This window comes from Esox lucius, chromosome 5, assembly GCF_011004845.1.
Source record: "Esox lucius isolate fEsoLuc1 chromosome 5, fEsoLuc1.pri, whole genome shotgun sequence".
NCBI classification, from domain to species: domain Eukaryota; kingdom Metazoa; phylum Chordata; class Actinopteri; order Esociformes; family Esocidae; genus Esox; species Esox lucius.
In genome coordinates, this window is record NC_047573.1 from 16882049 (window position 1) to 16897973 (window position 15925).

The window sequence follows — 15925 nt, forward strand, 5'->3', positions numbered from 1 at the left end:
AACAGGTTACATTTCACCTGACACATTTATCAGTTGTTAATGTTTGCCAAAATAAATGTTGGGAAAAAATGATATTGTTTGAGTCACAGATTTCTCCTTTAAAAGGGGTCAGCTAGAATGGTACACCATCTACATAGCTAGATGTACCTAGGCGTTCCTATAACTAGTTTTGCAGTCCAGCTCTAGTTATACTACAACATAACTATTCCAAATTTGCCAGTCACAAACTCTAGTTGCATTCCCCTGCTCATATCTTGTATTCCTCAAGCAATGGCTGATGTCATTGATTGTCTCTTTGACTGTAAGACTGCTGTAACATACTGTATGATGTTACTAGCTGATGTATAAAATATTTAACCTGAACTCTTGATTGAGTCATTGAAACATCAATCCTTGGGCAAACCAGTGCCAGATTTTGTTTTTTCCTGAACTCATTTAAAAAAAATTATAATTCAGTATACTGAATTGAAAAAGTGCATTCTTTCTTTTATTAGCCACCTTTAAGCTATCTTTTGTGAGCCTGTTTCTATCAATAAAATAATTTCCCAATGTCATACAAACGTTTTACATTGTATGACTTTTACGTTTTACATTTTACATCCTATAATTTGTAAATGACAAATGTGTAAGAGATTTTAATATGACTATTTTATAAATGAAATAATAGAATAGATAACTGAATATTGAATCAGTTGTCTTTCTCAAATTAAGGGAAGTATGATTTCATTATTACGACTCTCATATTACTAAACTGCAAAAATGAATTGTGTTTGGAACATCCACAGTATGTCTGAAAGTTGTGTGCTCTTCTCATAATAATGATTTACTCATACAAAAATAATAACAACAATCATCTGCTCATTATTTCACAAATATAACATAATATCTCATAATTCAAATGTACTATTTCAAATCGTAGTCATGTTGCCTTATTTTGGTGCCGGGAACGGGCTTCCATAACCTGTCCACCATGCGACTTGTACTGTATGCACGTATCGCTGTTTCTGACAGCCGCACCCCTTATGCAATCCAATAATAGAAACCGTAGATGATATGTTTATGTCCACTGTGAATGTTCAAAAACATGAAATGAAGGATCCTTTCGTAAAATACATTTCACTCTCTGGGTTGAAATATCGATATTTTGATATATTTCGCACATAGACTGGGTAGTCAATTTAGTTTAGGCGCTTGACTACCAGGCACTTCTGGTAGTCAAGCTCATAAACTAAATTATTTCAGTCACAAATTTGAGAAACACCTGAATCTGACGTAACTACTAGCCTGCTTGGCCAAGGAGAGCAAGTTCGTTTTTAATCTCAAGGGTTACTAATATAGATCAATTGCAGTTTTGAAAGCGCAGCAAAAGTGTAAAGTTTTAATTGTCACATTAACTGATAACAGATACCATTCAAATAAATACTTAACTGGTTTCCATACAACAATGCAAAAGCAATATAAATAATACAGTACGTAAAGTAACAGCAATAATATTTAAAAAGCAAAGACAATACAAATTATAGCAATGTGAATAAAAATAAATAATAGTATTAGCATTTTTACACGTGTATCAGGTGGTGAAGTGGGGAAATGTAGCAATATTAACGGAGTTGGAATGAGTGGTCAAAAGAAGTACAGTAACAGTTTGTAAAGTGTGCGTGTGGAAATCTTTTTGTGTGGTCAGTCAATCTAGTTCAAGTGTTGAGCAGTATAATTGCATGCAAATAGAAGCTGTCTCCTATAGTTGGTGTTAGACCTCAACCGCTGAGACAGACCCCGTTTGACCGTGAGCGGATGGACAGCGCGTGTCTAGGGCGTGTGTGGGGTCCCGCTGGCCGCCAAGGTCAGGGGAGACACTGACACCGCCTGCTAAGTAACGACGTATTTCGCGCATCTGACCAATAGGATCCAGCGTCTCCATCTGACAGCGGAGTGTGCAGAATCCGATTGTGAGAACATGTTTTGGCAGAAGACGTAACAGACCCGTACAAGAGGTGTTATTTGTAGTGGCCAAGTTACATGGTTGATAAGTAACACAGTGCATTCCTGCAATTGTCTCATCTTCCACTGACTCACATATGTAGCGAGGACTCCTTAGAATTCAGAAAACGAACCTGACACGTAATATAGAACGACTTTTCATGGATTTCTACACGTCCTATTTTAATGGCAATTATTCACAGATGTGAACAACAACAATAGAAAATAACAGTTGATGTTTCATTTTACATAATTGTATTAAAAAACATTCAAAAAAACGTTTCTCCTATTACAAGACAGTCACTTTTATCAGACATATTATAACTAATACTCGAGGTACAAGTGTTCAGGTAGCGTGGCCGAGTGGTCTAAGGCGCTGGATTTAGGCTCCAGTCATTTCGATGGCGTGGGTTCGAATCCCACCGCTGCCAGTATGTTTTTCTTTTCAGCAAGGACGTTAACATCTCATTACACCAAATGCAATTACACGTTGAGTGAAATTCCTTTTGCGATCCAGATAAACTAATAAAGATGTAACAACAGTCAGTATTGTTGCATTGACAGCTTATGGTATTACCAGTGATTGAAACCTATTTTATAGGGGGAAGGTAATGACAAAGATATTTAGTGACATCTGTGACATCTAGTGGCATTTCATAAACATTACATGAATTAAGAGTCCACTGTTGACAAGGCATAATTGATTTGTTTAATAGAAATGCTTACTCATCACATCTGTATACTCATCATATTCCAAAACAAATTATACAAACACTATTTAAATCAATTACTAACTGTTCAAATCATTATTTAACTACTAAATAATAAAAATGTAAGTCCTAGTGCTTTCACTGCTTTTCCTCTGAACAAGAAACATTTTCAGAAGGGTTCAGCACACAGCTCACTATGGTGGCGTTAAGCTCAGAATTTTTAGTGAGCCCCAAGTGTCTGCTGGGAGTGCTGCCTGGCCACAAACTGCACCTTTCGGGTGGCCAGCTGGGTGTCCTCCAGTGTGACGCCTAGATGCCACACAGCCCTAATGGAGCCACCAATGTGAGGGAACATAAGTACCCGTACACCCTGTCCAATAGAGGCCTGCTCACACTCCCCCACCCCGGCCATGAGGGTACAGAACTCTGTTGGGGTCAACGAGGGGTCCCGAAGACGGAACCGCACGATGTTGGTTTGCACAGCAGCCATGTCAACCTCGTAGAGAGGAGGATCGCACTCCAGCAGAGCTACACAACACACACACAAAGACAAGTTACCTAATAGACTGGTCAGGAAGATAATCTAAAATGGAAATGCCCATGTTTATTTCGCAGGTGCCCACCCTGTGCGAAGATCCTGGCATGATGGTGGTCTTCCTCCAGCCTGGTTATCATGTCCCCCAATGCCAGCTTGCCAGCTGCTGCCAGTATGCCTGCCTGGCGCAGGCCTCCGCCCAGGGCTTTACGACAGCGTGTTGCCCTGGAAATGAAGTCATGAGGGCCAGCCAACATTGTGCCCACTGGTGCACCCAGTCCCTGTAACACACACACACACACACACACACACACTTTACCATTTTCAAAATATATGCATACATTTCACTTACACTGTCATCAGTTCTTCACATAAGTCATAATAGATAAATAAAACCACATTTTAAACAAATTAACAATTAATTTTCTTTATTGAGAAAATACATTTACAACTTTCCCCCAAAAAGTATGTTAACTTCAATATTAATCAACGTAATAACATGTATTGAAGCAATCAAGTTTATCATTTTCATTCCATATTATATGCATGCAATGACAACATCAATCTTGAAATTACCAACACATGGGTCATGTTTTGCCCAATAGCCACATATTTTATAGGTTTGAATATATTGTAAATCGACTAAACCAGTTTGTGTCCAGTGGGTCACTGGCCTGGATTCAGAGTCACAGTAGAATCCTGCTAATAGCAAAGCTATTCTCCCATTGACAGTTGAGCGAGGTTACAGGTTCTACCAATGACATACAACCGAGCACTCAATCAATCAATCAAAATTTATTTATAAAGCGCTTTTTACAACAGCAGTTGTCACAAAATGCTTTACAGAGACACCCGGCCTTAAACCCCAAGGAGCAAACAACAGCAGTGTTGAATTTCAGTGGCTAGGAAAAACTCCCTAAGAAGGTCGAATTTTAGGAAGAAACCTAGAGAGGACCCAGGCTCAGACACCTTGTAAACTTTAACGGTTCTCTACTGTATATGCTGTGTTACATGTAAGTGTTGCACATGTGTGGTCATTTATGTAAGGATGTATATCTTGCCAGATATTACCATGATGTGCATCTGGCAGCTACAGCGGTAAGGTGAGGTTGTCATATATTTGTTAGTGTTGATACAGGAAGTGGCTACTAATTTGACTGCTACATTGAGCAGGCTTGGGTATACAAGCTCTTTACGTAATGCTCTGTCACACCCCTTTAGTAAAACTGCATTATGCATTTTTTTTGTTCACTTAAGTGTCTTGACGTCACGAAGCCTTGCATAGATGGGAACCCTTCCTTGTAATGGCATCTGCGGATTACATTTCTCAAATGTGTGTCCTCACCTTAGAAAGACAGACGCTAACGCTGTGTGTGTTTTGTAGGATTGTAGATGGGGTGACATTTTGGGCAACGGCTGCATTCATCATTCTGGCTCCGTCCATGTGTACAGCCAGACCGTACTTCTCCGCTAATGCCTTAACCTGTCGCAGACATGCCACAACAAAACAGTTACAAACCCAGAACCTTCCACAAGACCATTCAGCACTCACCCGAGGGATACACACACACACACACACACACACACACACACACACACACACACACACACACACACACACACCTCCTTCAGGAACGGTAAGGGCAGCACACGTCCTCCCTGTATGTTGTGTGTGTTCTCCACACACACCAGGCGGGAGCGTGGGTAGTGGGCGTCAGGATAACCGTGGCGAATCTTGGACTCCAGCTGATCCAGGTCAAAAGTCCCATCAGGTAGGGTGGTCACTGTGGTGGAATGAACACCAGCCAGCTGGCACATGTATAAAATCACACATTCTCTCAGGGTGCAACTTATGAATGCAGACAATGTGTGCAATCTGGGCGAGTGTGTGTTCACAGTACCTGGGCAGTTCCTCCCTGCTCATAGATATGGAGGTGAGACAGATCCCCAACGATCATCTCATCTCCTCTCTCCCTGCAGTGCACCATTACTGGCAAACACATGCAAACACACACAAATGTATTACATTGTTACTTGTGATTCACATTCTTCTCTGCGATTAGATGTAAAACCGTAACAGGTCCAGAATCCTCAAACCAACAATAAGACAAGACAAGAAAACAACACCCAGAAAGTGGGTTCTCTCACCTGCTATGAGGTTTGCCATAGTTCCTGAGGGGACGTAGAGAGCAGCCTCCATCCCAAACAACTCTGCAGCCATCTTCTGGAGCTCTGCACAAATGCCCATACATTTTTTTTCATCATCATAAACCTATAGGCAAGTCCAATCTTACACATCAGATATTCATCTGGGACTGTATTTATCAGGGACCGATTTTACTGACCGTTCACCGTGGGGTCCTCACCAAACACATCGTCCCCAACTTCGGCCTCAGCCATAGCTTGACGCATGGCCGCTCCGGGCTTGGTTACCGTATCGCTGCGGAGGTCCACTGTCCGGATAGAGGCATCCGAGACCGGAGTGTTCACTGGTTTAGCGGTCTCGTAGTACAGTCGAGAGGGTCCTTCCTGTCCAAGCCCCACGGAGTACACATGAGGATGTTGTGGTATGATGGCTCTCCGGTTTACCAGCTGTAACAAGCCACGAGCTGAATCCGTGAATGTTTTAAAAAACATGTTTGTCGTTTCAAACCACGCATGAAAACAGTTCACTCATACATTGTTTTGGTAGTGAACTTTGGATCATTGTATTCAACAATCATTGATTTGCGACCGTCCGTATTGTAGATACAAATGTAAACCGTAGCGCCGACTCAGCGTTCACATTTTAAGGCTAGTAGTGATTGGGCGGACGCAAACGAACGGCTCTTGATGATCTTTGGGAATCGCAATGATGAAATGAGCCGTTCATTTGGCTCCATGATTACATTTTCAGCTCAAACAACGGAGATTTTCCATATCTCAACATTCAACAAAGTTTGTATATCCGCACTGTAGAAACAATAAACAATGGAGCTGTCTTATGTTTCACGGAAAGCATTTATCCTGGACAGCAAAAACAAATAGCAGGCGATTATAGGTTAGATTCAGCCTATTTAAGCATGCATTTCACGCGCTATTGCTGTTACGGCGGGTGTACCAGCCTACGTTTTCGTCTTGACATTGGAGTTGTGCACTTTGTTCATTGTTGATAATTTCCCCTTTGAACGAAATGCAGTTGTACAGCCAAATGACTCACTCCATACCTAACAATCCTTACTAGTGGGTATTGATTCCACACTTGATGCAAATGTCTGTGTCAAAGTGACTCCCACGTGATTGATGACGTCAGAAGCTTCGTTTGATCACATGCTGTTCCAAAGCTTGGTGCAAAATACATGCTTCAGGAGTGCTTTCAAACACCGGCCTCTACCGGGCACCTTCTTTAACCAATATTACAAAGTTTTCTGAAACTTCGGTTAGTGAGGGGAAATCAAGGCATTCAGAAGCATTCAAGGCTTTCGTCACCGTGGGCCCAAAACGGTTCATTGTCTCGAGGCTTTTGAACTCACTGCAGAGTGGTGACGGTTCATTGTCTCGAGGCTTTTGAACTCACTGCACAGTGGTGTCACCAGCTAGTCAGAAATAAATATAACTTGTTCATTGATGTTTATAAAGACGTATTTTCCATAATATCCCACTAGACTTAAGGGTGCAGTGGTTAGACATGCTCTTTGCGAAGAGGAATTAGAATTCCGAGGTTCGTATCCCAGATCTTGCCTTTCCAGCTAGCATTTTTAGACTGTGCGTCTGTTCCAATGTTTTGTATTATTAAATAACCACTAAAACTAGAACGAATTATTTAACCCTTATGTTATGTTAGGGTCCAATTGACCCGTTTGAAGACTGTCTGAAATACCATCTAAGTTTTTTCGATCTGCATGAAACTTGATGATATCCTCAAAATTGTGTTTATGAACATATGAAACGAAAGGTGGCCAAATTGAACAGTTTCGTTAATAATGTTAGGGTCAAAATGACCCGGTGGTGGAGAATAGATGAAAATTCTTGTTGAAAATCCTGCTAAGTAGTGATGGCCCAACGAGGCTTCATTGGTGTTATTGTAGCAGCAGGATATTATGCTGGCAGCAATCAGGTTTTATTTAACACAATAAAAGATATCATTGAAATGTATAAGGCAATATAGTTAACAATCTAGTCTGAAAATGAAAATACAAGAACAATATTGTAACGGATATTAAACATAAAATGTACAGACTAAATTGTTACCTATATTGCCTTATATATTTCACTGATGGCTTTTATTCTGAAAATAAAATCTGAGTTAGCGCGGCTAGTATAATATCCTGCTGCTACAAGAACGGTAATGAATCCTCGTATGGCCATCACTACTGAGAAGTGCAGATGTAAAGTGAAAACTGTCTCACTATACCTCAAAACACAAACACACGGTCAGTCTTTCAGTACTTCTTTACCAGGTCATATGAGGTGAAGAACTTTCACGTAAGAGACATTTCACCCTCTGATACCCTTTGTAAGGTGTAACATCACACACACTAAAACAAAAATAATATTTCACAAACTCAAGCTATTATTATGTTTGTTATTATTGGTACTGAACTTTTCTTTGGGCTTTGTTGTGTAGTGTGTGGGAGGGGCAAGGATCTTACTTATAGGGCTTGATAAGGACCCTGTCCATGTTTTACTAAGTCCAAAAATGAATCGGCGATTAGCTTGTGGGATACAGAGACAGCCAGAGATGTATTCCGTGCAACCATGTCATTTGAGTGATTTCATATACACTGATTAGCCATAACATTATGACCACCTGCCTAATATTGTGTAGGTCCCCATTTTTCTGCCAAAACGCACACCGAACCATCCACGTGATGTAAAAGGAAACGCGATTAATCAGACTAGTCCACCTTCTTCCATTTCTCCGTGATCCAGCTGTGATGCTCACATGCCCATTGTAGGCACTTTTGGCAGTGGACAGGGGTCACCATGGGCACCCTGACTGGTCTGACTGGCCCCATACGCAACAAACGGCTATGCACTGTGTGCTCTGACACCTTTCGATCAGTTCCAGCATTAACTTTTTCAGCAATTTGAGCTACAGTTGGTCGTCTGTAGGATCTGTAGGACTGCCAGTCAAAATATATCAGAAAGATTCTCTTGATCATTACAACCCATAGGTATAAAACAGTTTTAGACTGTCTATTGATAACCAGAGTAACGAAGAGGTTTCCAGAAAAACCAGTAGGTGGCGCGAAGACACAGATCATTCAATTCGCTCATTGATTTCTGTACACCAGCCATATGTGTCACCAGCCCATAACACTGAAAGAGTTAAAGTTTTTCTTCAATGCTAGGCATTGAGAGACAGCAAGTACATCTGTGCCATACATTAAGCATAGCGCTATATTATTCCCCAATCAGTTTACATTTTATCCAGTCGTTTATATGTGAGTATATCTTTTATACTGGTCATCAATGAATCATTTGATTTTATAGTGGGTAGAGGAGGGTTTTCCGGTCAAAGTTTCCTTTGTAAGTCGGAAGTCGTGCAGTCTTAAGCCTAATGCGTTCACTCTGGTTATCAACATTTAGCTTATATAACGATAATAATACGTATCTGGATAACAAGAACACGCATTTATTCATTTTTAACACTATTTAGGTTTTCAGACTACATGCGTAATACCGCGTGACTACATTAAATACACTGACAGGTAGCTGCTAGCAATAGATGCTAAGCTAGGTATTTCTTGTAGCTGTCTGGAGCCGGGGAGGTGGACTTATGGCTTTAGTATCGATATAACGTTACTAAATATTCGCGTAAAATACATTCCGGCTTGCTTTTGTGGAAGTATTGTATTTTGTTGTTTATTAGCTCTCCGTTGAAACATTCAGGTAATGTGTCCACTGCGTAGCTAGTTTGCTAGCTATTGTATTGTTTTCGATGGGTATTGTGTAAGATTAGCTAACGTTAGCCGCTAACTAGCTGCCATATGAGCCAATGACAGCTCCATTAATAGCTTTAGTTAGCGCAGTAGATAAAACTGGATTTGGCTGTAGAATAATACACTGCCAATACTATCAATGTTTGATCGAAACTATCATTAGACCATTGTCATATTGCACCACACCACTAAAAAGGTACCTAGTTGGCTGGTTTGTATTTCATGTTATAAACGCTCTGCACGTGAAGATGGAACCACTTATTGATGAAGAGCAGACTTATTTGTTGCAGTGTACTTTGATTAAAAAAGCAAATTCTCCTTACTCTTCTTCAGCACTCTTCACAACAGTCGGCTGAAATGGAAAAACCCTCATATTTGTTTTCAAGGATTTAGTGGAACAGGTAAGTTCATAACAGCATCCTGTCCAGTCACTCATTTCCTTTTGTCATTGATGACTAACTGATAAACGTAAACTATATTGTGCATCATCACTGAACCTTTCTCCCTTGAGACTAGCTTGTCAAAGATTAAGTGTGTTGCTAACAGTCACTGATCCCATCAGTATCTTCTTTGCATTTCTGAGATAGAAAACCCACATTCCAGCTAAGTGGGAGGTGTGCCTGTTGTTGCTCTGCAAACATGTTTAGAGCAGATCTGCACAGACTAGTGTAGGCGTGCAGTGGGAGGAATGCCAGAGAAGTCGCTGTCCCTCCCCCATGCCATTGTGTCAGCACAATGCACTACATGTTTCGACAATACCCCTCATAGAGGATAGGTGTCGGAAAGGAAAAAACAAGCATCAGGTGGATGTTGGCTCATCTGCAGTCTATAGTTATCATATTCTGTTTGTGTTAATGTATGATATCACATCTGGACATTCATATTCAGATGATGTCTAAGGTCTCTTTGCCATTGAGAACCTGGTTGGTCATGATCAACAAAGTTGTGACATTGCATTGAGTCACACCAACTTGAGTTCTACTGCATAAAGACATCCTCTGTGTTTATTGATGTCATGACTTGCGAATGCAATGCAACATTAATTGAGGTTTGCTGCATTATTATTTTACTGCATTATTATTTTACTGCATTGTGACATCACCTTTTATTGAAATATGGCCTACACTGTTGCCTGTCTTGTTCTCTGACATGTCACTGGCGAGTCTAACCTAACTCTCTGTAAGTGGTACTGTTTCACTGGGTTTTTGAAGCTGTTTCTGCTTGTCAGAGATCTCTCAAGATAGCCTCAATTAGATATGTGTGGTAACCACTGGGTGAGGCATCTGTTGATGTCATGATAGTGTTATTGTTGGATTTGCAGTGGGGTGGGCTACAGGCATACAGTTATGCAACAGTAGATTGGATGATTTTGGTGGTGCAATTCAACTCAAACAAATGTCTCTAACAGGATGTCTCTGACTGCACTTCCATCCACAGAATGTATTTGAGCCAAGTCATGCCCTATAAAATAATCATGATAGCTGTGACGGAAACAGTGGCATGAACATTTTTATTGATGTTGAAAGACAATTTATCCTTTCAACCTGTTGGAATGTTTTCATCTGGAAAATTATTTATACAAGGACTGACATTGAAAAGGTTTTTATGTGCTAATATTGATTGAACGTCGAACATATCGTAAGTGATCTAGGAGTCCTCATACTATTCATATCGTCCTCCAACTTAGGCTCTGTAAAGAATGTGGTTAATATCTCTGCAGTTAAAATAATACAATCATAAAATATGATAAACCACATCACAGGGTTTAGAATGTGAACTTTTATGAGCTTGTTGGTCCTTTCTAACGCATATTGTGGATTTGTGATATGATTTGTTACATGTCTGCTGTTTGACAAATACAAATGGTCTGTCGCTCATCTGCAGTTTCCGGTAGGCTACCCACACTATATTTGCAAGCTGTTGGTTAAATTGCTGGTGCCAAAATGGACCAAACATTACCGTTGAAAACATCGAATTCTGGCTGCTGGAAACACACAAACTGATGACTTTGCAGAGCCAGTGCCAGTCATTGACAGGGACTTACTCCTTCCAGTTTCACCAATACTAATCTGACACCTGCACAGAGGGGGCAAGAAAACCATAGAGGGACGTGGATGGGAGACTGGAATGGATAGTAAGTGGAGATGTAGCCTTGGTAATGAGAGGCAACCAAAATCATAAAAACAATAACCTGAGGTCCTTAGATAACAAAGCATTATTGTTCTCAAGTCTGTTCTGTTACTTTCAGTGATGTACTCCATGGGTAGAAAACAAACAGAACCACGTTTTAGTGTTGACATGGCATGTCTTTGTTAATGTAATCCATTCACAAATGATGCACCAAACCTCAACTCAAGAATTGTAGCAAAGTTGTTGTCAGCTGAAAAACAATACTTCAAGGGTCAGAGGTCAAGGAAAGCTCAAATCCCAGTTCCTCTGGATAGTTGACTTAATTATCCTTAGCCTGCAGCAGCGCATTCTTGAGTTGGGTGTTCTTGCTGCTACTGAGTTTTGGAGTTGTACAAGAGATGTTCAGTGTTTTGCTGGCATGTACCAGCTTGTCCCATGTTTTATTGCCCAGTCCTGAGAGGGAAAGTTGGCCACATCTATCTACCCTAAAGGCCGTTGCCCACTCTCCGATCACAACATGGCGTGCCTTTCCAGGCTTACAGTGTATGACAATTGTGACGTTTCTGTTTAATTCTGGGGTTTTCGGTAGCAGCTTTGTGTGTGGAAGGATGCTGTTAGGAAGAGTTTTGCTAGGAAGCAACCATAACCCATCTACAATTGCATTAACCGTTAACTACTCATGCTGACTTGGTTTCCAGTATCTAATGTTAACATTTGCAGTGAAGTTTGCCCAGAAAAGGATGGTAGACATTCCTGTCACGGTGCATTTTAGTTGAACTCTCTTCAGTTGCATTTTATTTACTTTTATGACACATTTTGAGGTGAAGTGTTAAAAAGACAGGCAACATGTGATTTGTCAATCTGCACCCATTTTTTTCCTTCACATGGGATTGCTGCTACAGGCCCTGTGCCTGTCTTGCCCAATCAGAATCTCAAGTCACGCAGGATGAGCTCAATGTGGAGGGCGCACTACATTTTCCTCCAGTAGTCTATTTGTTTAGCAAGCGTGGTCTCAACTCTCTGAGGACCAAGCTGTTAAATAAATGTAGCTGCCCATGGAAACATTAGCGATCTGACATGCTGTCTTACATTAAAGCAAGATGATTTTCCATTCTGATTAACTGCAGGTTACCAGTAACAGTGTCTGCATGCACTCCATCTTACTGTGCCCCTCTTGTGGTCAGCAAAGCCGGTTTGTTTTCAAGCATCACATTTTGGTTTATATTCAGACTTGGTCTGATTAGTTTACCTATACTTTTAAAAACAGAGGCAGACTATGTATAAAGTGTTGTCGTTTCTAGATTGTAAAACAAAATATGTCCCCAATTCCCCTTAAATGAACAGATCATCTATACTTTAACCTCTTAGTTATTCTTTGATTCTTTGATGTAAAATGAATGAATGCCTGTTTTAAGACCTGCTGCATTACACTCTCCTATGCGTTGCATTATTTGATATAGTAATGTATCTTTTGTTTTGTTGTTCTTTCTTATAACTACAACCCCATTTCCAAAAACATTGGGACACTATGTAAAATGCAAATAAAAACAAAATGCAATGACGGGCAAATAATGTATCCCTATATTTAGCCTAATTGAAAATAGTAGAAAGACAACATATCAAATGTTGAAACTGAGAAAGATTATTGTTTTTGGCAAAATGCTGTGCATTTTGAATTTGATGCCAGCAGTATGTTTCAAAAAAGTTGGGACGGGGGCAAGTTGTCTACTGGGTTTAATCTCCTCTTCTTCTAACAATACTCTGTAAGCATTTGGAAACTGAGGAGACCAATTGCTGTAGTTTAGAAAGTGAAACGTTTTCCCCTTGCTTGATACCGGATTTAGGGGAAACCGTTAGGGGTTTCCTTTGCAATATTTTAGTTTCATAATGCACCAAATGTTCAATGTTTTGACAGGTTTGGACTGCGGACAGGCCAGTTTAGCACCTGGGCTCTACGGAGCCATGCTGTTGTAATACGTGCAGAATGTGGTTTGGCTTTCCCTGAAAAAGACATTGTCTGGATGGCGTATGTTGCTCCAAAACCTGTATATATTGTTCAGCGTTAATTATGCCTTTACAGATGTGCAAGTCACCTGTGCCATGTGCTCTAATGCACCCCTATAACATCAGGGATGGTGGCTTTTTAACTGTGCGCTGATAACAATCTGGATGGTCCCTCTCCTCTTTAGCCCGGAGGACGCTGCGTCCATGATTCCCAAAAATAATTTTTACTCATCAGACCACAGGACCGTTTTCCTCTTCGTCTCAGTCCGTCTTAAATGAACTCTGCCCAGAGAAGGCGGCTGTGTTTCTGGATCTTGTTCATCTATGGTTTCTTCTTTGTATGGTTGAGTTTTAACTTGCGTTTGTGAAAGCAGGGACGTACTGTGTTTACCGATAGTGTTTTTCGGGAAGTGACGTCCACTACAGAATCATATCTGTTTTTAATGTCTGAGGACCCGAAGATCACAGCCATCCAGTATTGGTTTTCAGCCTTGTCACTAGCATACATACATTTCTCTGGACTCTGAGTGTTTTAATGATATTATGTTCTGTAGAAGATGAGATCCCCAAATTCTATACATTGAGAAACGTTATTCTTAAATTGTTGCACTATTTGCCTTGCATAGTCTTTAACAGAGTGGTGAATCTTTATCTGAAAGACTCTTCTTTGGTATTATTTTTTTAAACCCAATCATGCTACTGACCTGACTTGCCAATTGACCTAATTAGTTGTATGAAATTCTACCAGGTTTGGTTTTTAGCATTACCTAACATTTCCTGTCTTTTGTTGCCTCAGTCCCAACTTTTTATAAATGTCTTGCTGGCATCAAATTTACATAATTTTTCAATATACAATGAAATGTCTCAGTTTTGACATTTGATATGTTGTACTATTTTGCCAAACCTTTTTGGAAATGGGGTTGTACATTACTGCAAATAAGGAATGTGGATAAAAGACAAATCCATCCCTGTCGGTTGGATTCACATGGATTAACATGACATTTTTATTTCCTATTCTGGTTTCCATTTGCATAACAGATTTTTAAATTAATTTGGATCCATGGAAACCTGTTTAGTGTCTCTGGCAGTGTTTTTTTTTTAAAAGCAAGCCTCAAGGGAATTAGTTGCCTAATTTGCACAGTACAAGACTTCACTGGTCAGGTTGTGTGGCATGTCTATAGTAACTGGGTCAAGATTGGGGGTGGATAACATATGTTTTGGGCAACCATACAGTTTTGTCCTCAGCAAGCTCTAATACACACCTAAGTTATCCAAAAGTGTTATTCATTGAAATCCATTAAGTGTATAAGTTTAGTCAAGTCTGTTTTATACCAGTGCCGAAAAAAGCCTGCCTATCTTTTGGACTGTTCCCCACCCCTATTGATACCATCATTTCTACAATTCTCGACCTAATCAATCTCTATTTTTTGATACATCACAGGTCTGTCATCCTGGCAACCCTGGAGCCACAGTGTGGGGTGGAGCCAAGTCCCGGCATCATGGTGGTTGCCGTGGCGGCCGGCTCCGCCCCTAGCCCGCAGAGTGAAGCAGTAACCAATGAGCTTCAGGACCTGACTCTAACTCCCGCTCCAAATGACATGCCTGTGCGGGACCGTAAAAATGGTGAGTTGGTGCCTCAGCCAAAAGGCATCATATTGAACTGGGTCAGACATTCCATATTATGTTAAGCATTTATGTCATATCAGTATGAAGGTTATGTATCAACTCCAAGGCACAGTTTATATATATTTATATTTTTAATCGTGTGCCCTGTTTAGAAAATATCTGGTCTCATCATAATCCAGAATGAACCCTTTTTAACAACACATGAATGATGTCATACTCAAATGCCTTATTTCACCTGGTGCCAAACACTGGTGTTTTACACCAAAGTCCAGACAATGTTCTGTTTCCATTGACACGGACTGTTGCCAAGCCCTGGACTTTAGGAGTTAGGGAGGTGTTTGCGGGTTGACGCGTTACGTGTCGTGCTATTGGAATAGCAGTGTGTATCATTTCTTTGGTCTTTAGGTTTCTTGTAATGGTTTTCATCTGATCTAACAAACCGATCCCTGTTAAAATAAAGCAAATAATGCAACGGTACAGGGAAGCAAAAACTCCCAATGGCAAGAGATTGAACGACCGAAGGGGGTACGATGCCATCGACTCAATAGAAATACACAGCCCTGAGTATTATAAACAAACTGAGCGTGGCGTCGTTTTTATTTTACTACCAGAAAACATTTGGCCAAATCACAGTTTACTCCTACCTCCCAATCTGAGCCCCTCCAGTCCTTGGTACTGAATGTCTGGAGCCAACATTAGCGCCAATCCCCGGTGTAGCCCTGGTCCCAGGGTAAAGCACCAGGGAAATGCGTCTGAAAGGGCTTTTCCCTCATTAGTTCACCACATCACACATCATGCTCATTCTGAGTAGGCTGACACACACACACACACACACACACACCTAAGGGCACATCCCCATTAACAGGCCCCTGCCTGGGCTGCTAACATGGCTGGCTGGCTGGCTGCTAGTTGCAGACATGTTGGAGCAGGGCCTTCGCACTCTCTTCCTTGACACGTTATGGTGTTGGAGGAACAGGAATGTGGGCCCGGCCATCGGTCCGTTACATCTGTCTGGT

At 40.8% G+C, this 15925-nt stretch overlaps 2 protein-coding genes across 3 annotated transcripts in view; one reads left to right on the plus strand and one right to left on the minus strand.

Annotated features, from left to right (window-relative positions):
• Positions 1-2666: 2666 nt before the first annotated feature.
• Positions 2667-6327, minus strand: tha1 (threonine aldolase 1). Its single transcript, XM_010895497.4, has 7 exons — positions 5571-6327; positions 5374-5457; positions 5127-5215; positions 4849-5034; positions 4571-4708; positions 3314-3506; positions 2667-3218 (listed from the first exon to the last, which is right to left on the minus strand). Exons 1-7 carry the CDS (start codon positions 5860-5862, stop codon positions 2911-2913), a joined length of 1290 nt encoding a protein of 429 aa, XP_010893799.1. The 5' UTR covers positions 5863-6327; the 3' UTR covers positions 2667-2910.
• A 2224-nt stretch (positions 6328-8551) lies between these two features.
• Positions 8552-15925, plus strand: part of mrtfab (myocardin related transcription factor Ab) — a 33145-nt gene continuing 25771 nt past the window's right edge. Inside the window, exons 1-3 of one of the 2 annotated variants that reach the window (XM_029119958.2) lie at positions 8552-8651; positions 9483-9550; positions 14725-14906. In XM_029119958.2, coding sequence (XP_028975791.2) covers positions 14783-14906 — 124 coding nt within the window. In that variant the 5' untranslated portion in view covers positions 8552-8651; positions 9483-9550; positions 14725-14782. Of the gene's footprint in view, positions 8652-8740; positions 9100-9482; positions 9551-14724; positions 14907-15925 lie in introns of those variants that run through there. The other variant, XM_029119959.2, reaches the window with a different exon arrangement.